Source organism: Python bivittatus, unplaced genomic scaffold (genome assembly GCF_059951505.1).
Source record: "Python bivittatus isolate LINGU-HERP-01145 unplaced genomic scaffold, Pbiv_v1 ctg000430_np1212, whole genome shotgun sequence".
In the NCBI taxonomy this organism is placed as follows: domain Eukaryota; kingdom Metazoa; phylum Chordata; class Lepidosauria; order Squamata; family Pythonidae; genus Python; species Python bivittatus.
In genome coordinates, this window is record NW_028277071.1 from 5,385,460 (window position 1) to 5,410,617 (window position 25,158).

Here is a 25,158-nt window from a genome sequence, read left to right on the forward strand (position 1 = left end):
CCAATAGCTGAATTTTGAGCAATGCCACAGGGAACATTTGTTTCAGGCAGGCCATATTCCCATCGGTTGGGTAGCACAGATAAAGTGCAACGTTTTATCTCCTTTTGCAATGTTGATGGGGTGGAAAATCCAGACCAGAAAGCAGTAGTCTCCCTATCTTCTATTAAAACGCCTTAAAAAAAAGGGGGGGGGGCAGGAACCATCTTTGTTTTAAAATGTAATACATATATATATATTTATTATAGAGATATAGATATTTATCTTATATATAAAATAGCACTTTCTTATATTTTACAAAACAGAAAATGAAACCCAAAAACGACACTATCTCATTCTTCTGTTCATCCTTCCTCTTGATAAAAAAATGAAACTAAAATCAACAACATAAAATAAAGGATAAAATTAAAACCTAGCCCCACCCTCCCCCAAACAAACTCTAAAGTAAACACAGAGAAGCCCCAATCCCAAAGAATTTGCGGCTGTGATTTCCCCATTTTCGTTTGCCCTGAGATGGGGAGGGGGTCTCGGCTCCAGTCTGCCTGACCACCCCAGCAGCAGGGAGCAAGCAAGGGAACGGGCTCTGTTGTGGCCAAGGATGTGGCATGGCTGTGTGTCTGTGTGGGTTGTTGTCACGGACATTGGATACACATGGCTTAACAGGTAGGGGAGGGATTCAGTCACCCTTGCTTTTGGGAGAGATGGCAGAGACACCATTAGGGTAAGTGGAGGAAAGGGCAGGCTTGGGCAAAGTGCAGGCTGCGGGGGGACGCAGATACGTGCTGAACAGACGGGCATAGTCAGAATGACGGAGAGAGAAGTCCTGGAATTCATCTGCGTACAAAAAAGGGGAAAACAAAGCACATCATTATAAAAAGGATTGCATAGGTGGCATCACAAAAGGTAAGTCTCTCTTGAACCAAGCATGACTCCAGGTAATGTAATGGTATGTGGACATGACCTTGGGAGACCAGGCAAAGAGATGCTGCTTAGGGAACGGGCAGAAAGAGGGAGCATAGCCCACAGCTGCATAGTAGGCAGGGCAAGAGGCTCAGGAGGGACCCTCCCTAAGTTCTCAAGGTGTAAATGTGATGGCGGGAGAATTGTACTTTCAGACTTGCATGATTGGTGTCAGCCTTACCAGGTAGACCAGACAGGAAACATGGCCAGATAAGCTAATTCTACTTTATTGTAAAGCTACATCAACAGAATCTTGCAAGAGCATCTCTTCACCCAGTCTCCCAAGGTCATTCCCACATACCATTACAGGTGACCACAAGAGTGCATCCATGTAATTTTCATTATAAGTGGCTTGCCACTGCGTTTTTCTAGGATATGTTTTCAACTCCCTACCCTAGACTTACAGCCCTGAAATTACTCAGTGGCTTTCCACCCAAGGACTAAGCAGGTCAGACCCTGCTTGGCTTTTTTTCAAGAAGTTATGTGTGGCTTCCTACCATGACCAAGGTAAAGATGCCAAGTCCAGTTCAGCCTCTGCTGACTAGGATAGTTTTTTATGGCAGCAATACAGAAGTGGTTTGCCATTTGCTTTCTTCCGGGATGTTTCTGAGACTCCTCAGCCCAGCCTACAGCCCTAAGACATGCTAGCAGCCGCTCATCCAAGGACTAACCAGGTAAAACTTTGCTCAGCTGTTTTTGAGATCAGCCAAACTCAGTTAGATGCTGCTCTCTTAGGCACAAAGCCAGGTGGCTGACATTGGGCCAGTCCCTCTCAGTCCTAGGAAGAAGGCAAGGGCAAACTACTTGCAAAAATGTTGCCAAGAAAACTGCAGGGATCTGCAAGGTTGATGTGAAGGAATGTAACCACCACCGCCTTCTGTGACATGGGGCCTGCATTTTAGAGCTCCCATCTGGACAGCGACTTCTCCTCCCTGTTGGGTACCTTCCTTATTGCTCCTATTACTGTCCAGTCTTTTGGAGGGACAGACAACCAGAAGCCATTTTTTAAAAAAATTAGGTCTCCCATAGCCACAAGGAATGTGGCAATGATGCTTCAAACCTTTAGGTGTCTGTCAGGGGTACTGAAAGACAAAATGGGTGCACTAGGCCTAAAAGAGGCTAAATGCATATATTCCAGCCCAATTTCCCTTCATACTGCAAATTAGATAACTATAAATGGAAGAGTTGCTACTTAAAACTAGGAGCGTGATCTTGGAGGTGTCCAGAGCCCACAGAAACAAGGTTTGGTGTGGGGCATATGGACTGCCCAATAGTTTCTTATCCAAATTGGTTTCTTTCGTAGTGCTTCCATATCATATCAGTGGGCTGAAAATAACAGCTTTCCCTTTTCTTGCCTCCTCCTATCATTTCTGTCCATCTATTCCTCTTTTCCATGACTTGCAGCATGGATTTTGAATATCATTTGGATGACCTACTATACATAGCTGAGTGTTTTTTTTCCATCCTAACGGTCATGTCTTCTCCCTGCCCCCATCTCACCGAGGGTAAGCCCGTCCTGGCTGTGGTCCTCAGTGCAGAGCCGGCTAAAGAGTTCAGCTCCATCCACACCTGGAGTGCCCAGCAGGAGGCGCAAAATGGCGCAGAATCCGTCTTGTCGCAGGCAGGAGTTTCCTGTCCTGGCCTCCACCTCTGAGAATAGCTGGTGATAGGAAAGATGCATAAGTTTGACAAAGAAATGAAACTGAAACACTGAATATAATTAGTTCACAGAACTCATCTAACTCTAACTAACTTCACAGCTCCACCTTCTTTCAATCTTGTGTGCCTTGCCTGCTACGGACCATGTTTATCCTCTTTCTTCTGCTGTCCATGCAGATATGTACACCAACTGTCTTCCCCTGCTCAGATTCTGTGTCTACCAACTTGCCCCCTTTCATACTTTTGACCCCACTGACAAAACATTCTGGATGTCAGGCTTCAACCAACACCCAGAACTGGAACCACTCCAGCAAATTCACAAGAAGCCAATAATTTCTGATGAGTGATGTTTACGGGAGAAAAGTTAGCAAGCTGTAAGGAAAAAAATCTAATGACTGCTGTAATTGAAGAACAAGCGCTATATAGAGAAACAATAGTCAAACCCATCTACACCCTTTTTCCTCACCTGTCCCTCCCTCTTGCACAGGAGGGCTGGTTTCCCCCATGCCTTGTTTTTGCAGTGTCAGATCTGCTATCATGTTGTTTTTCACTGACTGTGTGAGAACCCTCTCTGTCACATCAGGCGTTGCAGAAAGATAAATGCTTCCCTGAATGGAGCTTAACTCTTGGTAAAGCATAACTTTATGGACAGGTCCCCATCATTTTCTTAACAGCAATACAGAAGTGGCTTGCCACTGTCTTCTTCAGGATGTTTTTTCAACTTCCCAGTGTAGCCCTGGCATGTCGTAGTGGTCCCCCACCCAAGTACTAACCTACCCATCCTGCTTTGCTTTTCAAGGCCATCTAAGTGCTCCCGTGTTTCAGCTTAATTTCCTTCTCGCCTCATAGTCCTCACTGCCTCATTTCCATTCAAGAGACAGACAGGAGATTGAAGAGGATTGTGGCAAAGATTAGGAGATCCTAATCCATTTTGCTTTGATCAAACATACACGAACTGAGAATTCTCTTGAAAATTATCTTCCCTTCACATACAAGACATGCACACATGTTAATTGCAGCTTCATTCTGCAGGCTGTTTCACCCCTAAATGTTAAGGTGGGCCATTTGTGGCTGTGCCTGTTGAACCCTTCCAAAGCTGGCAGTGGGAAGAGTAAATTTACAGAGAAAAAGCCATTTACCAAGGAGAGTTTAGCCTTTCACCATCTGCTGCTTCTCCCTGCATTCCGGACAGCCAATTTCCCCCCCCCCAGCAAACAATATTCTATGGGTATTTGTTGTTCAGAGAGTAAAAAGCCGGGGAAGGGAATTGCAGGTTAAAAACCAGCAAGAAGATAGTACTGGCATCCAGAGGCAGTGTTAAATCTGCAAGATGGCATCAGGAGCCAAGTCCTCTTCCTCTGATACACATAAAAAGGGGTGGGGCTTAGATTGGAGCACCATCCCCGCCATCTTGCAGATTTTGATGCCCTTCCCTACCTAGTGGATGCCCCTGGGATAAAGCTTTTATCCCTGCCCCTCACCCACCACCTCTCCCTTCTACTGAAGTCTGAAATTTCAGATCCAAGTCCTCACTAAACACCTTGCTTGGCCTTCTGCAAGCTCATTTTCCTTGCCCATCAAAGCTAATCAGAGCCATTACCTCAAAAGCACGACGTGTCAGTTGCTGTGGGTCATGTTCTCCCTGTAGAGCTTCCAGCGCTAGGGCCACTTCCCGGGCATCCATGTTTCCATCAGCATCCTGGGAATCGATGCAGGAAGTATGAAAGGGCTGCTTATGTGCAGACGTGGCAAAGGGCGAATGAAGAAAGAAGGCACTATATCCTATTCAGGCCATGCACACCTTAACTTCCTATCAGGGAACACTTCAGGGAAGGTCAACATTTCATTTCATGATCATACAGGCACTCCTAGCTAATGGGATGAAATGTTAAGGCCCAGCTAGCTTTGCAGTGAAGTGTCTGACATTTGGGTAGTCGTTCCTATAAAGCCGTCCTAACCCATCAGGGAACCTTCCAGTAATTGAATGTTTTTACAAAGCTAAGCCCTGAGCAAATAAGAAAAAAAGAAGACTGCTCTGACTTCAGCAGAGTTTATTTATAACCAATGTTGTGAGTTCCATCTACGCTCCCCTTTCTATTCCAGCTTACCTGCTGGAAATAGATGCAGATCTCTTCCACAGCTTTAGGACACGCCAGTCCCAGCCAGTGGGCGAGCTCACTTGGTCCCACCTGCCCTGAAGTGCCAACAGGAGGCGAATTCAAGTTGCATTTGAGTCCTTCTGTTAGGTATCTGTCGATTGAGAAAATTGCAAAGATGAAAAGGAACATGGTAGGGAAGCATGGCTTGTGGAATTCTTACTGACTTCTTAGCAGCATCAGCCACAAGAGGTATCTATAGTTTCTTCTGTTGAACAATGTGCGACACAAACCCTGTCTCTTTTTATATCTGTGTGTGAACAGGGAAGCACGGGGTGGGTTGCATATGCTCTGCTATGTGCTGTAGCCAGAATGAAGGAGAGATGTGCTGGGGGAATTTGGGGGAGGGGCTGTTTTCTCCCAGTCCCTGAGCCATTTTTGAACTCAATCTTTCTTTTGGGGGCTTCTCCCCCACACCAAATGTCTTCCCATTCTCTTCAGTTTTCTGAGAGTTACTGTGCTACAAACCATCAGAATTCTGACCCCGTTAAGTAATTTCCTTCTAATGTATGGTGGGGCAGGAAAGAGTAATAACAAAACATTGGTTTTGTTAGCATAATGCAATAGCCAATGATACAGGTTTTCCAGAACACTTAAACAAACAAACAAACAAAAATGCAACTGGAATAGAACAAATTTGCAAAATCAATGATGGGGTGTAGAAAAAAAATCCCGGACTGACATTGTGCAAGTGATTACTCTATGCTAACTAATCTCTGGTCCTCTGATAGCTACCTCTCCTAACTTCAGTGGATTTCCAAGGATCAGGAACAGTACCCCAGCTGCTCCTCTCTAACAGCAGAAGAGGCTGGCTCATGTCCTATCAAGAGACACCTGTCATGTCTTGTGGCAAAGTTGGATGAAGGATAAGATGCAACCATTGATCTCATCCACCAAAGCTCTTTCATTGTCCTCATGACCTCTCACCTGGCCTTCCGGAGAACCTTCCCCAATTCCCAGATGCGTGGCTCCAGGGCTACTCTCAAGCGCCCTACAACGGTGACTGGGAGGTTGCCCACAAATTCACAGTCTGTGGCAGGGATCCCCAGAGCTCTAGTTAAAGAAGAAGAGAACATAAGGAGAAGAGCAGCCTCGGGGGGAAGCAAATATTCACCAAGCAAGAGAAATTTCTCATCCCTGTGCATCAAGAGCCAGGCGGACAGCTAGTTCTCCCATACACCTCAGTATCTTTTCAAATATTACATCTCAGTTTCTAGTCTCTTACTGAAGCCATCAGGGATCCCACAGTAGCATCCTGGAGATCAGATTCAAAGCCTAGCAAGACAGACAAGCGGAGACCTCTGCACTGATGGTTTTTGCCATAAATATTACAGAAATGGCCAACTATTCTAGTCTGGTCAACTATCAAGAGCTCTGGGCTTCCTCTACTATGACTTGAGTTTTTCCAGGTTCCTTCTCAAGTCTTCAAGACTTAGTTTTAGCAGCACACAGAACCTGGACCCCAAATCAGTCACAACATCTTCTGACCAACTAATTCATAGGTTCTCACCCTCCTGAGGAGGTTGTTTGAACATGTAATTCTGTGGCGGTGCCCAGGGATGCCCTTGTGTCTGCAGACACTTCTTTTGGCTCTTCAGACTCTTTATATTTTCAAACACAATTTTTAACAGATGAGAAATTAGCAGGTTGCAAAGCAGGATGCCAGAGGCCAGATCCTTTTCAAGAATACTTTTAGGCTCCAAATGAGTCCCATAAATGTTCTGGCACCTTCAGCCCAGTGCTTTGTAAATGTTATGTAATATTGTGATATTTGTGATATTGTTTTAATAGTTGCTGGTTGCACACTGCCCAGAGTCATATCCAATGAGATGTGCAGCCATATAAATTTGCTAAATAAATAAATCAGACAATGTGCCCAGAAAAAAACAACAAAATTAAGAGGGAGCATGTAGAACATGAGACCTGGTGGCAGGTAGCTTTCCAGGTTCCAATGTTCTGGAACCAAATATGTCCCCCATGGCAGCCACATTGTAAGTGGGCAAGGAACTCCCTCATTGATTATTGAGCAACAGCATCCACAACATGTTCTTAAAATGCCAAAGGTACACACCAGCCCACAAAGATTGGAGATTCCAAGAACACCCTTGACACTGGAGCTCTGGACTTCAGGAGGGTCTTGGGCTAAGTCTTTTCAGGAAGCCCCTCTTCTCCACTCGCTTAGCTTCTCCTTTGGGCCAAAACTACACCTCCATCCAGCACTGTGTGCTCAGCATCAGCAGACAATGACCATCACCCACCAACCAACAACAAGCAGGGCTGGAGCCACCCCTGGGATCCCCTTTGGTTAATGCCCAACAAGGCCCACCACTGCAACCATTTTTCCTGATATGCTTGGCTTCGTGTACAGCAACTACTTGCAACAATTCTTCCTTCAGATCTCTGAGGTATTCCTCCCAGCCTGGCCACTTTTCTTATAATGTTGACCTTATCCTTCTTCCCACTGCACACCAGTGCACTCCAAACTCCCAGTTTACAAAATGCATCTCCAACTTACTTGGCCATCACTTTCTGGACATTGTTAGCATATAGTGTGGGGTTCACAGCCTCTTCAGGGCTGGGCTGATAAACTGGGAGAAACTGGAAAGAAAGAAAAAATCAGAATGCAATTGAAGGATAATGGTTTTCTGAAGAACTGAGGTATAACATGCAAAAACCGTGCTTGTCAAGAAAATGGTATCAACCCCCTAAGAGTTTGTAGGCCATGAATCTAAATCTGAGGACTAGAATCTGAGTTCCCAAGGCTGCACGTGGTCCTTGAAATTGTAATTTTTAATAGGACAGAAGGAAGAAATTCCCATCCACTATTTTTGGGACTGGGGCTCCAGCACACCATCCAAAGCCCAAATGTGACTCTTGCCCCAGAAAAAATGTAAATCCTGCAAATAATACAGTTCAGTGCTTTGAAGCAGAAAGGACAGTAAGGGATCCCCATAAGAGGAACTATCAAGAACTCCCCTCTTTTCTTGTTACCTCTACTTCTACAGTCGTGCAAGGCTGAGACGCAGTCAACCAGATGACTTTTAACCTGAAAGAACAAATGGAGGATGACTCAGACTTGGTCCCACTGATATGCGGAATACACATACCCAGCTGCTATTATGAAACCATCATCAGGAACTTACACTCCAGGTCCTCTCCATGCCCAGGTTGTTGAATCCTGTAAAGAAATGAGATATTTGATTATATCTAACAAATTGACATGGTCCATAATGGGGACACAACACTGCAGAAGGAAGTGCTGAAGGATTCTTCAGCTGCTTCTCCACTGCCATTTTTATGAGCACTGGTAGCCTTACCCTAAGTTAGACCACTGATCTATCTAGCTTAATACTTACTAGACAAGCCAGCTTCAGAATTTCAGACAGGAAACTCAGCCAGCTCTATCTGACATCAGGTAATTATTACAAAGCTAAGACCCTCTGCTAAAGCTTTCTGGAAACTCACCAGAGAGTTGGGGTAGCGAATGAGGACCGGCTGAATGGGAACACCAGATATGAAGGCACCTGAGAACATAAAGCACATATGGTCAAGATTTGCTCGTGTCCTGAGTGCTGAAGGAGAATCCAAGGTACTTGAAACTTGCTTTTCACCCAAATCAACTCCCAGAGAATCTCTTTTTTCCATTTTCAGAAGAGATTCGATTTAGTCTGATTGGCGACATTGTCTACGTTTCAAAGCAGGCAATGAAAAGCACTAATTGGAAGTCTCTCGTGTCAGTCATAAAGGATTGTCTTTTTTGGTTTGTTTGTTTAGAGCAGGGCTCCCTCTGAGGCTAATTAGTTGGGTGTGTATATCAATCTATTTTTTCACATGCTGAACATGTTTGCTGATGTTTTACCTGGTTTAAACTTCAGTAAGGCTTTTTTGTTTGAGCAGGTCCCCTCTGGAAAGAAAAGCACCTGGAGAAAGAGGTCATACAAATGAAGAGAGGATCACCAACATAAAACCCCAAATTATCAAGCAGAACTAACATAATTGATCAGGTCCTCCAACAGGTTTTACCTGTGGCCATTTCCCCTGGGATGTTGCTCGTTTCTTCACTTCCTCCACCACCTTCTTGCGTGAGGCTGGATCATGCCGGGAGACAAGGATGGCCTGGTTGAACCTCAGCAGGGCTGGAGGAAGTGAGCAAGGTAAAGAAATGAGGAAGAGAAAAACAAGCAGTTGCAGAGCTTTTCTGAGTCACTGCCAGGCTGTTGGCCTGACAAATCTTTTCCCAAAGGATGAAATGTGGCATTTGTTTCATGAAATCCAAAGCTGTCAATGGAATGAGTGCCTTATAAGTTGATAAAAAGGGGCCTGCTGGACCATTCCAAAGGTTCATCTCATTTTACTGAATAATAGTGTTAAAATCAGGGCACAATGTCTTGGAGCAAGCAAATCGGGGTGACAGAAATCCAAGCAATGACAGCATTTGCTACCACTTGATAGTGGCAAAGATATACAGATATACCATCTAGCAATCAGCTGGATCTTTGCAGCCCCAATCTGGTAGTCCTGGTATGTCCCCACAAAAATCTAAAAATTTGGGGGTGAAATCAGCCAATGCATAAAACCGCTTCATTCCAAGGGCAAGGAAGTCGTATTACATGGAGTAAGAAGTAACTACCTATTATTATTTAGAGGAAATGAGGTCTGAAGAGTTCCTTCCCCACTTCATCTCATTGCAGTCCCGTATTTTAAGTACTGTAGTTTTTTCACACCGCAAGGCTGAAGTGAATGAGATGGGACATGACTGAGGTGGACAAAATTATATCTGGTGTGGATAAAGGGGACAAGGAGAAGCTTTCTTCCCCTTCCCAAAATACTAGATCCAGAGGTCACTCAATGAAAGTGAATCTTGGAAGAATCAGGAAAGACAAAAGGGAATGTTTTTTAATTAACGTCTAATTCAACTTTGGGATTTGTTGCCACACGTTGTGGTGCTGACTACCAGCTTGGCTGGCTTCAAAAAAGAATTGGACCAATTCATGGAAGTCACAGGGATCAATGGGCATTAGCCTTGATAGCAGTGCGACTACCTCAGAAGATCATATTCTGGGAGACTGCTGGGCTTCCTTGTGCAGTTGATAGACTGCTGTGAGATCAGAATGCTGGACTAGATGGGCCAGAGGACAATCCAGCAGGCCATTGCTTATATTCTTACATTCTTTACGATACTTGAAACAAGTTGGGACAACACATATAACTCTGAGTGAAATGACATTTCTTCTCACCTGAACATTCTGTATTCCCTACAAAACTAGGCACCGCCTGCCCTTATTTTCTGCAGATGGTACAAACAGCTAATCTAGCATGGGAGGTGGGGACAGATGCCAAGCTCTGGAAGAGGCTGGTAGCATCGTCTGTAGAGACTTCAGGCTAATTGAGACCTTTCTTGCACTGGCCACAAAATGAGGGGATGACAAGGTCTTCCAGTTTTACTACTTCTGATAAGAGACTAACATAGAGAAAGTCAGAAAATGAGAAAACTAAGCTAAGCAGAGGCTGGGTCCTGTTTGTCCTTGCCTTTATAGGGACTCCTCCTTCAATGCTAGGAGGAGCAACGCTAATTTAGCAAGGAACACTTCTTTGCAAGGTTGTTTGCATTTCCCATTCACAGTTAAGGTTGCTTTTTAACTTGCTGCCAAACTATTGCTTAGTCTCAGTGCTTGATGAATGCATTTGGTGCAGTTATATGTGAAAATCAACACTACGCCTTGGCAGGAACATACTGGTTGCAGTTTTGATGATTCAAATAAACTAGGGGTTGTGCATAGACTGCTGCCTTGGAATACGGGGAATCTATTCTCCGGTCCTGTCCTAATGAAATCACTTGTAATTTAGGAAGGAAAGCTGGAACTGCTGCACCACGAAGACACAATCTCGAAAATCCACATCACTGAGACGGATCAAACTCAGTTGCACAGATCGGCTGAATCTGCACCGTTGTTCCTGCTACTCCCATTAGGCCGAGACACCATGCAGGCCAACCTCCCCGCCAAATTGCCCGCAGCAGTCACCCCTGCAGATATCCTCATAATTATGAGGACTAGAATCCCAGAGGCTCCATTGATGAATGGATTAAAATCTCCAGAAAGCTAAAAGTGAAAGTCCAAACCAAATGGTCTTACAAGGGTCTTGCACTGGCTGCAGAGGTGCACTGCATGAGGAGCTTCCAGATATATGATCTACTGCCCACGCGGGTCTCCTTGTCCTCCCCACCCCCTCCCAAGCTATGTCAAGCAGCCTTACCTCCAATGACTGGCACATGGAGATTCTCTGTGCGTGACACCACCTTGGGAAGATCACAGGGCAGCAAAATAATTGGGTCGAAGAAGGTAGAGTGAGGCGCAGCCACCAGGATGGGTGCTTGGAGCCGGGATGCCCTCTGGCCTCGCACCCGAATCCGCATGAACCCAAGCAAGAAAAACATCAGGCGACTCAGCCAGTAGACCGAACCATGGGAAACTGTGCTGAAAAGGGATGGGGAGGAAGGGGGACAAAGGGATGAGGCATTAAGAGGGCCATGGGCAACGAGCCCAAAGGAGAGCTGGAGACATCCCCCATTACTTACTTTCTCCATCCTGAGCAGGGCTCTTGCAAGGTTTCCTCAGGCAGTCCCACCACTTGCAGCAGGGCAAAGGGCCAGATAAGGAAGAGGACCACAAAGGCCAGTGCAACCCGGATTGGGGCCAGAATAACCCCCAGCACGTAGAACTGCAAGGAAAAGAAACTCAGCGGGAGGCGTGTTGTGAGAATGCACCCCGAATCTGGTCCCTTGTTTCCTTTTGCTTTCCTTTTTGTTTTTATACTTTCTACTTTGACTTAAGGAGACTCTTAACATCTTGCACTTGGAGGAGTGTACCAGGAGTTTTCCTTTTGGCAAGGGGAAGCTGGGCTAGGTCTTGGAGAAGAGAATTGCACTTGCTTATGAAACACAATCACCGACAACAGCTTAGAGGGCAGCATTAGCTAAACATTTGGGCAAAGCGCCACTATGATTGCATACCAGCACGGTTTGAAAAGGATGTGCTTTCTAATATTTGAGAGCTGAAATCTCCTAAATAAGGGGAATCCAGAGCACAATGTGCAAATCCCAAAAGGCACACTTGCAGGAAAATACTTTATCCATTTTCAAGGGGGGGGGGGTGAAAGAGAAGCAAAAATGGTGAATTCTGTATTTCAGAGGAAACAGCTTCACCCAGGTATCAACAAAAGCAACATTCAGCTCCAGATTTAATATAGTAGGAAGAGAAGCTACTTAGAATTATTACTGTGCTGCACAGATGGATTTTATGTTGATAATAAGGACTCTGGCTGTGCTTGGCTGAACTGGTTGTGATGCATTGTGAGGACTGGAGAAATGAGAGAAAAGTGGGAAACAGCCTGGGGAAATAGAGCCATAGATGAGAATATCACATAACCCAGTGTGCAAAGCCTACCTGGCTGGATTATTTAGTGTTATTAGGATCCAGCCTCTGCTCTAAAAGCTCAGAAGCACCTTCTGACAGCACTCTTTCTCACCAATTTTCATCCAACATGAGTGGAAGTAGTTGGGATGTGAGATAGCAACTAACCCAACATCATCCCATGAGCTTCCATGGCTGAGGTTTCTGGTCCTAGTCCAACTTCACCAGTAGAATACTCTGGCTTCACTTGGTCTCAAGGGCCCCGGTTCCCTGTAGGCTTCTCCCTCTCTTCTGATTTCCACAGTGTCCAGGGCAATGCTAGAATAGTTACTCTGAGCATTGTGGGAAATCAGAAATAGCCTCCTTGTTCCAGCTGCTGCCACAGGACAAGTCCATGACTAGTGAAAAGGCTGATGGGAAAGCCTTGTGGACATCAGAGGTGGTGGTCAACTGTTCTCCTCTCGTTAAAGGTGCCACGACTGTTTCACTTCCCCAACCTTCAACTTCAAATTAAATTATTTCTAGTAATATCTTATACTCAAATACCCAGCCAGACTGGAGAACTGTTATGGAGTCACACCAATCTTATGTGCTCTAGAGGTACCACTGACTTTGATTTATCTGGATAACAGCCCAGGCAATAGTCCAGCCCTGTTAGCAATATTCTCTTGCACACACACAAATGGTAAACACAACACTCTTCATCCTTTTCAGAGATCAGCTGGGTTTACACAAAACATGCTAAGCCCATTTTTAACAAAAAGCCATTATTATTCTTACATAACATGCTCCACCCCAGTAGATAATATGTATTAATACAATGACCTGATTCAATCAAATGTGCTAAGACTGTGGCTGGGTTCCCTGAACTACAAAACAAAAAGTAAAGATTTCTTTAGCATGAATCCTTGGGAGTTCAGGGAACATCCCCACACTTCCTGGCAGCAATATGGAAGTAGATTTCCACTGCCACCTTTTGGGATTTTTTTCCCCAAAATTCTCAGTGTAGCCTACAGCCTTGGGATTCCCTGAAGATCTCCCATCCAAGGACTACCTAGGTCTTACTCTGCTTAGCTTTTCCAGATCAGCCAAGGTCAGCTAATGAGGTCTAGGCAATGCCATGTTAGTGTCACCTACTGGCAGCCCCACTAGATAGACCAGACCAGGAAAACAACTCCACGGGAAGACTACTAGAGCCATAATTTCTACTGTGCTTGCTCCCTCTTCAGAATCAACAGTTGGTCAAGGCACCATGAGTATACAATGCTGTTTGCCAAAGGCCACCAGAGACAGACGTTGTTGAAGGACCTTTTCAGTAGAAAGACTGGAAAGGGGAGTGGGTGTTTGCAGTGATGGAAATGTCTAGGCTACATTTGGAGAAGATTTAGCAAAACACATATGGGAGGCTTTCCCACTAGGACAAAAGGATCAAGACTCAGTCAAGATGGACCTTCTTATTCTGACTACAAGGTCTCACCCAGAGCCTGTCTTGGAAACCAGGGATACACCTACAGAAGCTGGAGCTGGAACAGAATCATGCAAGGATGATTGTACTGTACCTCCTCCTCTTTCCTACAGTTCATTGAATAAGGGAGGCATCTACCCAAGTCACTCCCAAATGTTATCTTGTTGCTCTGGACTTAAAAACGGCTTCAGCCCCTTTTGCCTAGATAATGGTTCTTGCATATTTCCATCAAGGTCATCTTCTTTACGCTGTACACCTAGAGACACTAAATGAACACTGTGTTTTTCACCGTTGTTAGGCAGCCAGAGTCATGATGTTGAGGCAGGCAGCCCTATAAATTGAAATAAATTGAAACTCAAATCGAAAGTCATAATCGCCACGTTGGTTTACAGCAGTTGGTCTCCAAAGTAGGATGCACACAACCCAGGGGTGTAGAAGACAATCCATTGGGGTGTGGGAAGAAAATTTTTATTTATTTATTTATTATTAAATTTGTATGCCGCCCATCTCCCCCCAGCAGGTGACTCTGGGCGGCTCAAAATATTAGAAGGTCTGTTATATTTATTTTTATATAAAAATAAGAAAGAAAATAATCCATAGCAAAATACAAAATATAATACGTATTTTAGAGGACATGTTGCATGATGTACATGATATATCAGTATACAGTACCTATCTTGGGGGGTTCCTGCTCAAAATGTTTCTGCCTATAAAGGTGCAGAATCAGAACAAATTCAGGAAAGACAACTCTGTCACTGAGTGTTACAACAATTAAGTTTAAGCACAGGGTCCCCACCCTCACACCTCCACCACACCCTTTGCAAAATAATCTGGGCTCCTCTAGGAAGAAGAATAGTACAGAAATCATAGCAAATAGTAACACAGAGAAATGGAAGGAACAATTAAAAAATAAGATTGCCACCATATACAAATGAGTTTGAAGTTTGCTCTGCTGAGTTTAGGCCCACTGCAAGGCTGACATCAACATCAGTTTGTATATATTATTTGCATAAGATGGGCAGAGAGATTAAACTCAGTCGGTCTCTCTGTGATCCTGACTGCCACTTGTTCTTCCTTACTGCCACTCGTGAAGGCAATAATAACACATTTTTTCTGCACTGCGCTTGAAAAGATCCATCGTCACGTTAGCAACTTTGGAAAAGTCACTTTCTTCCGAGGGCTGGGGTGCTCTCTCAGCTAAGACCTTGTGGTTGGAAGAACAGATTCCAAGGGAGCTGACAGCATCTTCATTTTCCCCCACGGTGATCACAACAGGCACCTGCAGGGGGGCAAGTCTGGTCCCGCACAGCCTGACATCATCACACCACTGACACAAACGATGGGATTATGCAATTTGTGTTAGTCACATCATGACTTGTAACGAACACCTGGGGCAACGATCCCCTCTCTGAACAGGACAGCCGCTTGGAAATGGAGTCCAGCGAGCCAGGGGAAGATGGCACCAACTGGGAGGGACTGGGATTCTCTGATTTTTGTGGGTCTGGCTGGGGAACTCCCCCGGGGAGCTGCTGGCCTGCCTCCAATACAGTTTCTTGCTAGCATACAAGATCCAGGCTGCAAATATCTGGACAGCCTGTACGTGGTAGGCCTACTTTTTCAGTTCACTCACAGTCGTCTTACAAGATTTTGGTCATACAAAGAAAACAAACAAAAACAAAAACAAAGAAAGAAAGAAAGAAAAAAGAAGAGGGGAGCTTTACCGTGCAGCCTTGCAAGTTAAAAATTAATCTGAACATGATTTAATGAGGGCTTGGATGTCTGGGTCTGTTTCACTGTTTAAGTCTGCTTGAAAACCATCAGGCTGATCTTGGGCTGTAGCAAGAGCAAATCCTGTTTTTTCTTCCCTGGAGTGAGAGATGCCATGCCAATACCAGAAGCCATCAACCTTGTCCCGTTTTATTGCATTACCCTGGAATTCATGGCTGGCCGAGAAACTATGCCCAGTTGAAATGCCTCTTCCAGGGCCTCTTGTCATAAATACTACAATGCAGGAGTTTAGCGCCAATGCCAGTAATCGTTCCTTTGGGAAAAGGCCAGATGGAAAAATCAGCTGCGTCCTTCCTCTGCAAGGGGAGGGCAAGGAGGAATCATTCATCCAGAAGATGGAAACTGAAAGGGGTTAGAGCTCTGGAAAAGAGGTACCAGAAGGGCACACTGCCCCGAAGAAAGAAAATTTAGCAATAAATCCAGCAAGAGAGGTGCAGATTGTGAGTAGAACTTATAACTGATGACTGGGAGAGAGAAAAAATTAAGAAGGGGGTGGCAGGAACTCAGTTTTAAAAATGGCAGGGAGCGGGATATTTGATTGATTGACTGATTACATGCCATCAAGTCGTTGTCAACTCTTAGCAACCACATAGACAGATTTTCTCCATGATGATCTGTCTCTAATCTGGTCCTTCAGGTCTTCCAGTGGTACCCCACACCACTGTAACTAAGTCTATCCCCCTTGGTGCTCTTTTTCTCTTTCCTTCCACCTATCCCAGCATTAGAGCCTTCTCCAGAGAGACAGATCTTCACATAATGTGTCCAAAGTAGGATAATTTGAGCCTGGTCCTTTGTGCCTTGAGTGAGAACTCTGGGTTGATTTGTTTGATGATCCATCAATTTGTTTTCTTGGCTGTCCATGGTATTCTCAGGAGTCTTCTCCAACACCAAAGTTCAAAGGCATCAATACTCTTCCTATCCTGCTTCTTCAAAGTCCAACTTTCACTTTTATAAAGTGTCATAGGGAATACCATGACTTGCACAATTCTGATCTTTATAGGTACAGACACATCATGCCATCTGAATATCTTTTCCAAGGCCTTCATGGCTGCTCTACCAAGTACCAGTCTGCAACATATTTCTTGATTGCTTGTTTCTTTACTATTGATGGTTTATCCTAAAAGACAGAAGCTGTCCACCACTTTTATATCTTCATCGTCATTTCTGAGGTTGGTTGTTCTACCTGTTGTCAATTTGTTCTTCAAATGGCTGACGCTTCAGCGGTTCAAGTCCAGCCTTCGCGCTAAACAGGGTGAGCTCCTGTTTCCTCCCCAGCTCCTGTCAACCCAACAGTTCGAAAACTCACGTGAGTAGATAAATGGGTACTCTCACTCCGGTGGGAGGAAAAATGCTGGTGGCGCCTTGCACGGGAGTTGGGAGCAGCTGCCGGTAAGCGCGAAACCGCGCTCACCCGAAAAAAGGGCGCGAAGCAACGGAAACCCCGCCTCCTGCGCTCGCCAGCTGGGCTCTGCTCTAGGAAGGAGGCTCTGGCAAACCACTTCTGAAACAATTGCCTTGAAAACTGCAAAGGACTCATCCAAAGCAGTCACTGCAGGGTCAGTAATGACTGAGCGCAGACAAAAAAAAAAAGTTAAGTTTAGTTCCATTTTTCCTCTGTGCTCCTCGACTTTTATTACCACGGCTTGTATATCCTTTGCATTTTTGGCTATCAGGGTAGCGTCATCTGCATAGCACAGGTTTTTTGCACCAATAGGCCTACTACATCTAGGCTGAAAAAATGAAAATGACCAGTAGATGGAAGCAAAGTGATATATTGTACAAAACTCCCTGTTTGCTGCCATCTAGAGAGCCTCTGGATTTTTCCAACCAAGAACTGATAGGCTCCGAATACAGATAATGAGAGCTACAGGTTTTTTAAAAAAACAGGACTACAAGCAGCTTGGGCTTCAGATGTGCTCAGACACTTTGCTTGTTCATTTTAAGCCAGGGGGCAGGGAGTAGGATATTCTGGTATACGTACGTGTGTTGTGGTGCAGGCTGATGTGTGGAACCAGCCATTTAATCAGTTTGTGATTATAATCTATTGTGTATGCAGAAAATGGGTGATTTTGGTAACTGAGTAAAGCATGTGATACAAACTCAACCACTATCTGAGTGTACAGAATACCCTTAAATCCTAAATTTGAACGCAGTGTTTGTGTTCAGGAAGCATGCTATGTCCAAACAAGTAAATGAACCATATTGTGGCTTAATCAATGGCTTGGTTCAGACCATACGCTAAGGCAACGATTGAATTTTTCCCAACACTCTGAAGCTTACCTAACCCCATTTTAGTCCAGTCTAGCCTACTGAGTGAACTTAGCCCCTGGATTTAGAAGGTAGACTAAAAAAGTAATAATAAAGGAGATTCAACAAACTTGAAGGCAAGGAGATGTCACTGCAAATAGCTTAGAACGTACTGAGAAAAAGATAGAGTCAGTTCTTTTAGCCAGACAAAGCAAAATATTGGTGTGGGAGACAAGATGCCACCATCAATGTACACTCTAAACGGTGACCTAAAATACCTTCAATCTCACTAGTCTTTATACAGAATAAAGGCAAAGATGGGTTTTGCAATTCTGTGTGGGGCTTTATAAACTTCAACCCCATCTCCTGTGATCCTGAAGGCAGCAATCATATTTCTTGGTGTGATGTGACAGAGAAAGGGGGTTAGAAGTTTGCCTTCTCTCTGAAATGTCTTCTGTGACTTGATGAGATGTGAAAGAGAATGAAGGTAGGAAGCTTTGCCCTCTCTCTGAAATGGCTTCAGACATTTCTTTCTGGAAAACAACTACAAGGGAAGGAGGGAGAGAGATTGACCAGGAATATGATTGTCATTACTATGAAGATCACAAATAGGCATGAGTGTTTGAGAAACTGTGAACAGGACAGCTAGATTTCTAACACCTTTTCTCTACTCCCCAAAGCTGATAACTTTCATTTTTGCCTCAGTTATAATAACTATAACTGGAGAGGGCTTTCACAAATTTTCTGCCAAATCTAAGATGACTTTATAACCTGTATGGCTGGCACTAAAAGAAGATTAAAGTATACTGACAGGGATTATAATATCAAGGTACACCAGGATTCTCTGACACATTCAGGGGTGTCTGCGGGAGGAGCATCAACATTTGCAAAATGGCAGACACCGCACCTGCCACCTTGTGGATTTGACACACACAGAGACACCATGGATGCCTCTGGTTGCGGTTAATAACCACTGGACAATTCTCAGACTTCAGACCCAAAAGCACAACTCACACAAGAACATCGGCTAATGAGACAGCAGGGAAGATGGTAGACGGGGGAGTTACATTTATTCAGTTAGCCTAAAATTGTCTAGAAAAAACTTATCTCTGTGTTTGTGTCCATTATGTCACCCGTGACACTGTTTCCAATCTTAATTAAAAAGAGAAAACTGGCCCACTTATGTAGGACAAGTCTTTGCTTTCATGCCTGTTAACGTATTACTAGATTCTGGAATATCCAAAAGGAGTTTGGACACGAAGCGATGATCAAGGCAAATAAACTAAAATGATCATTTAAAGGAATCCGCAAGCAATAATATTACACTTTTGCAATGGTACAAATAAAAAGCACAACCACAAAAATGGGAAGAGGTTTTGGGCAGAGAGGATGGTTCATTTGTTTTAAAAAATAATTTTGGTGCATTTTGATTGAAAGGAAGTTCTTTAAAAAATGGAACACAGGACATCCACATACGTGGCTTGCAGAATCCCTGGAACGGATCTCTAAAAAACTTGGTTTAAGGTTTGGTAAGTTGGGTGAACATAGCAAATTGTACAGCAAATCATGGTTGAGCTTGACTTAGTGCCACGTGCAAATCCATCAAGTGTATCTAGAAGAGCCAAAAGCCAGCTTTGACTGAGAATCTATTAGAAGCAAATTTTTTGAATATTCCTATTATCCAATACTAGAGAGCCAGTTTGGTGTAGTGGTTAAGGCATCAGGCAAGAAACAGGGAGACTGTGAATTCTAGTCCTGCCTAGGCACAAAGTCAGCTGGGGGACCTTGAGCCAGTCACTCTCTAGGGCCCTGGGAAGGAGGCAATAGCAAACCACTTCTGAAAAATCTTGCCAAGAAAACTGCAGGGACTTGTCCAGGGAGTGTCTCAGAATCAGACACAATTGAACAGATAAAAAAATACTATATTATTCATACTTATTATAATATTCTTATTATTTAATAGATAGGTAAATATCTATTCCAAGGAGACAGCTAAGGCTTTCTAATTTGCCTTGCCTCCCTAAATATTATAAAGGACGTTGGGCTGTGCTCTAAGGAAGAAGCTCAATTTACACTTCTGTCATATAAACAGACAAGTGTAGGATGACCTTGATTTGTCCTGGATCTCAAAGACGGAAACATGCAGGAAACACTGACAGGCTTAGCTTCATCCCAATGGCAAATCAAGTGTGATTTCACATCTTCTGTCTCGAACAGATTCCCAACTCAGACAGACTCACAAGCTGGTGGGGCTCCTCCCCCCCAAACAGAAGCAAAATGTGAACTGGGACGACAGGTGGGGAAAAGATGCAAGGATCCCATTTCTGTTTGAATTGCAGGGAGGTCAAAAAGAAGGGTGGCACAAAAGAAGATATTTGTGCTGAGGATTTTGTTTTAGCACAAGAGTTACTGGCCTATTCTCCTCTCTCATTGCCAAGACTGAATGAAGCCTACTGGCTTGGACATCTTTCACTGAAAGGTACCTGTATCATATCTTTCATGCTGAACTTTGTTCTGCATGACTTCATGGACAACTCCATATAGTTTTCTTGGCAATAAGAAGGAAGTGATTTGCTGTTGCCTTCTTCCAGAATTTTTTTTTTTTTATTCTGCAGCCTAGTTTTGGATTTCTTCATGATCTTTTATTTATGTATGAACCCAGTTGGACAGGTTCCCCATCAGCATGGCCATTGAGAGTTATTTAGTATCTCCAGGCTCTGGAGGACAAATGGAGGTAAGAAGAGACATTACCACTTCCATTTGTGGGTTTCCTGGAGATGGCTGGCTGGCTGCAATAAGAAGCAAGATGGGGGATGAGAAGGACTTCTAATATGGCTCCAGGTGAGCTCTCAGTTTTTGTTGATTTGTTTTGACACTTTTGAACCTGGTCCATAAGAACTGTCCATGCAGATGGTTGTCCTCCACTGTCAGGTTCAGCCCAAAGTACTCCAAGAGACAATGCAAATACAGTTCTGTTGTGTTTATTAGCTTCAACCTCCAGACAGAAATCTCCCCAGACTGAACCCTAGTTCCCAAGCCAGCCAGCCACACCACCACTAATTCCTTAGGGAGGTGCCAGCCTCATCTTCTTGAACTTCCCACGCTCCTGTTGGGGGCTAAGAACACGCTTATCTCCCTGAGCCTGGCCTTCATAAGTCCATTCCATCACACGCACCCAGATCCTGGCAAATATCATCCACTAGTGCAACCAATGCTGTTTCTGGACCAGGACCAGGCCTGAACCTTGACTGAAAAGTCAAGATAATCCATTTCCTGTAGGTTGCTTGGTAATTGATCCCCCAACACCAACTTCACAACTTTCCTTCCAAAGGAAAGTTTGGAGACAGGCAATCATTATCTAACACCTCTAGATCCTGGAAGACCTTTTAAAAAGGGGGCAACAATATCTGGAAGAATATAGCTTGTGTACCCCAGATTCAAAATGCAACCTGAGACTGTGAATCTCTTTGCAAATGTCAGGCTCCAAGAAATGGGAGAAGATAAGTGTTTTTATTATATGCAGTTAATAATTCCTACAAAGGAAAAGAATATGAATAGGCTGTACAGTGCATCAGATTCTATTGGAACAGGTGTTTCAGAATGTAGAGGAGCATAAATGGAACTCATGTCTGTGACTCATTAAAGCAGCCTTGTTATTTTCTGGGATAATACAGCTGCAGAGAGGAGTTCTCCACTGTAGCCTATGATCCTGGAAATAGACACAGCTACTAATAATGAATCGGACAGGTGCTGGGTTTGCACTGCTGCACATCCCAAAACAGTCTTCCAAACAGAATCCAAAGCACTGCATTGCTCTAACAAACAAGCAAACAACATATAAGATCATAGTAGAAAAAAGAATAAAGTTATCCTTAAAACCACAAATATCAGTTCTGAGATAAAAGAAAACCATCCAACCAACCATACAGAGAGAGCAGTAACTCAGAGTGAATTATCCAAATCAAATGCAAAATTCCATCATTCTCAACCTGTGATCTATAGCTTCTATTAAAGATTCACCTATGTAAAAAATAAATAAAAGCAATGTGGCATTCTTGGAAAGTCTGTTGAGTGGAGGGTAGATGAAATGTCCTCTCAGAAGGACATGGTCTATGGATTCTATATATCCACCTAAATAAGGATGGACTCATCCTTGTCAGGGGTTTATTAGTTGTGGGTATGGCATCAAAATTGACTAATGAGGACTTCTGGGGGAGATATGGTGAACTAAAGATGGCTCCTCAAAAGCAGAACCAACGACCACAGCAAAAAACAAGGAACCAATAGACTGGTTCTTTGGAACCTCTCTGGATAATGAGAGGATGGGAGATCACCCACATGTGCTCTGGATGGCTACTCCTCATGAGGAGATTGTAGGACAGCAGTTTTCCATGGGTCTGAGTGCCAGGAGTCGACAGGATCAGCCATCTTACTTGCAACCATGGTGGAGCCTTTTAAAGGACACTAAGTTTGCAAACCTCACTTTCTAATCATTGCCTATTAACCATCTTAAAATTATTAGAGACCTTCAGAATGACAAGTCTGAAAAGTCTTCATTGGGTGAGTTTAATTCTGAACAAAAGAAAAATTAGTTATAAGCTTAGGAACTTAAAGAATTTGAAATAAACAGCAAAAAGCTAAATACGTTTTTGATCTAAGAGAGTTATAAACAGATTAAGGGTCCAGATAAATTTGGAATATTGACTTTTACTATAAGATTTCAGAATTAACTATAAGAAATAAACAGCTTCTCATGGGAAACTGAGTTATGTTGTCTGTTTTGGCTTTTGCAAGTCATAACAAAGATAAGTGATGATTTTAGAAACTGGACACTAGACAGGACTAAAGATTCTAATCAGAAGGGGAAAAAAGCCTGTTCTTTATGTCAGTTAATAATGGGACTTACAAAATGACACAAAATGTTATAACATCAGGAATATTAAAGGAGATCTTTGAAGAATGGAGCCAGAAATTAGTAATTACAATATCAGCACTGTTAGTAATGATGTCTGCTTCTATGGTTAGACTATGTCTAAAAGATGTTAATGAAGAAATGACAGATGTGGGGCAAATTTTATCTGACAAGACAGAGAAAGTACCAAAAGTGGAACTACAAATGGCAGGCCAAGAAAATGATTTGGAAAAGGATGCTTTACTGATATACAAAAGAAACTGGTTGAAGTTTTTAAAATTAAAAGGAAAATACAAATGATAAACCAAAAGAATGACCTGGAAAATGTTTTCTATTGGATCTACAAAAAGAGGCTTGCTAAGGTCCTGAAGAAATCTTCAATGGGATAAATGGGAATTGCAATGGGATTAAGAAGAATTGAAGAAAAATTAAATCCTATGACAATATTTGATTGAATTAAAGATTAAGATTGTTAGAAGTAAAAGGAAGGAATATAAAGTCAGTTTATTTGATCAAGGTTAAAAAAAATTTTTTTCCCTTTATGGTCTTTGCTGATACCAGGATTGAAAAGTTGATGTTTATGGATTTGCTTATATATAAGGGATGGGATATGGGATGAAGAGATAAATATTTGTAGCCTTATAGGGGGTGAAGAGTTATTAAATTTGTTTATACTTGTGATGAAGGTTGGAAGTCACTTCTTTATATATTTCTTTTCTTTTTCTTTATTATATTATTTCTTTTCTTTCTTTTCTTTTTCTTCTTTTCTTCTTTTTCTTTTTTCCTGCACTTTTCATTCTTCTTTCCCATTCTCATCTTTTTCTCTAAGTTTAGTTTGTATTAGTTTTTAATATTGTAATTAAAATTCTTAATTTAAAAAATTGGTTAATGAGGAAAACCATTTGTAGCCATTCAGTTGATTTATACATGACTCATTAGAAGCAACAAATACTTTGCCCACTAAGTAGGAGTTATTAATTAAGATCAGATTTTGCTATTTGCCAGTGTCTAGCAATATCTTTTGCTTTATCTATAGCAACATTAAATATTGTCCAGAAAAAGAAGTACATTTTTTCTTAGAATGTTCTCTTGCTGTTGGTAGACAAAGAAAATGGTTAAATAAGCAGGAGATCCAATCAAATACTTTAAACATCTATCTTGAAATTCAAAAAAAGAATCTCATCCCTGCTTCCTCACAAAATGGCACTAGGGACAATGCAATTTGATTTCAGTCTATGGGCTTCAAGCTATTTTGCAATCAAAACCAGGTGGAGGTTAAAGGAAACATCAAAGGCCAGAACCTGAAGCCTTCACATGTTGTGGGTTTGGCTCCATGATATCTCCAAAAGTTGCACCCTATTGTCGCTTTTAACATAACAGAAGTGGAAAGCCATTACACGTATGGATAATAATATTTACTATGTTTAATTTTAATTGCATTTAAATTAAATCCAATCAAGGTTAGATTTGGTCCTGCCCTCTCCTGGTTTTTGAAATGAGGACCCCAGGGCACCACTCAAAGGGCAGGTGTGGCCCTCAGCTCCCCAAAATGAGAGATTGTGGCATTAATTCCTGAATGCAAAATTAGATTAACAGTGAGGCCTACCCTAGCCAACCTTGGCTGATCTTTGAAGCTAAGCTGGGTCAGATCTGGTTATTACAAATTTTGGTTACAGTATAAATATGGATATATGGGAGAAAATGTGGGAAACTGGAGTTAAATTTACACTGTCATAATTTAAGAGAGGACTTTTATAAAGTGGTGTATTGTTGGTTTATGACATCAGTTAAGGTGTCAAAAATGTACAAAGGAATATCAAACAAATGTTAGAAGTGTGAAAAGGAAGAGGGGACTTTTTATCATGCATGGTGGATTTGTGAAAAAGCAAAGATATGTTGGGTACAAATCCATACAAAGATGCAAAAGATACTGCAGATTAATATTTTGATGAAACCAGAATTATATCTATTGGGTTTTATGGACACTGAACTGGAAAATAAATATGGGAAACTAATATTTTATATGGTGACTGTGGAAAGATGGAAGAATAATGAAATGCACACAATAGAGGATTGGATTATAAAATTGACAGAGCTTGTGGAAATGTCAAAGCTGACCAGTTTGGTCAAGGAAAAACCACTAAAGGTTTTTTTTTCTTTTTTTTTGAAAGACTGGAAGCCTTATATGGACCTTTTATTGAAAGAAGAAAAAACTGAATTGATGATTTGTGAATTTGGGGATTAAAAAGGTTAAAGAAGAAGGGGAAAAATTAAGTTGGCAATTACTCAATGGAAATAAGGGTGGAATTCCTATGTTTTCTTTCTTTTTTCATTTATTTTAATTTTTTTTTCTTATTTTCCATCTTCTTTTTTTCTTAATTTGTCCATAACTTTTTATAATTTATTATACTGAAAAAATCTAATTAAAAATACTTTTTAAATAAAAGATCAGGTTATTACCTGGATGGGAAATAGCTAGGAAATCTCAGGCTGTACGTTTGACTGGGAAGTTGGAAGAACTTCCTAAAAGAAACAAGGGCAAGCCAGTTCTGGATTTTTGCC

General features: G+C 42.6%; 1 protein-coding gene across 1 annotated transcript in view; it reads right to left on the reverse strand.

Annotated features, from left to right (window-relative positions):
- Positions 1-237: 237 nt before the first annotated feature.
- Positions 238-25,158, reverse strand: part of LPCAT4 (lysophosphatidylcholine acyltransferase 4) — a 30,712-nt gene continuing 5,791 nt past the window's right edge. The window contains exons 2-14 of the mRNA XM_088144223.1: positions 11,350-11,492; positions 11,028-11,248; positions 8,796-8,908; positions 8,632-8,692; positions 8,238-8,296; positions 7,916-7,950; positions 7,764-7,818; positions 7,288-7,370; positions 5,700-5,825; positions 4,725-4,866; positions 4,217-4,315; positions 2,458-2,617; positions 238-831 (exon numbers count right to left, since the gene is read on the reverse strand). Coding sequence (XP_088000349.1) covers positions 674-831; positions 2,458-2,617; positions 4,217-4,315; positions 4,725-4,866; positions 5,700-5,825; positions 7,288-7,370; positions 7,764-7,818; positions 7,916-7,950; positions 8,238-8,296; positions 8,632-8,692; positions 8,796-8,908; positions 11,028-11,248; positions 11,350-11,492 — 1,455 coding nt within the window. The 3' untranslated portion in view covers positions 238-673. The remainder of the gene's footprint in view (positions 832-2,457; positions 2,618-4,216; positions 4,316-4,724; positions 4,867-5,699; positions 5,826-7,287; positions 7,371-7,763; positions 7,819-7,915; positions 7,951-8,237; positions 8,297-8,631; positions 8,693-8,795; positions 8,909-11,027; positions 11,249-11,349; positions 11,493-25,158) is intronic.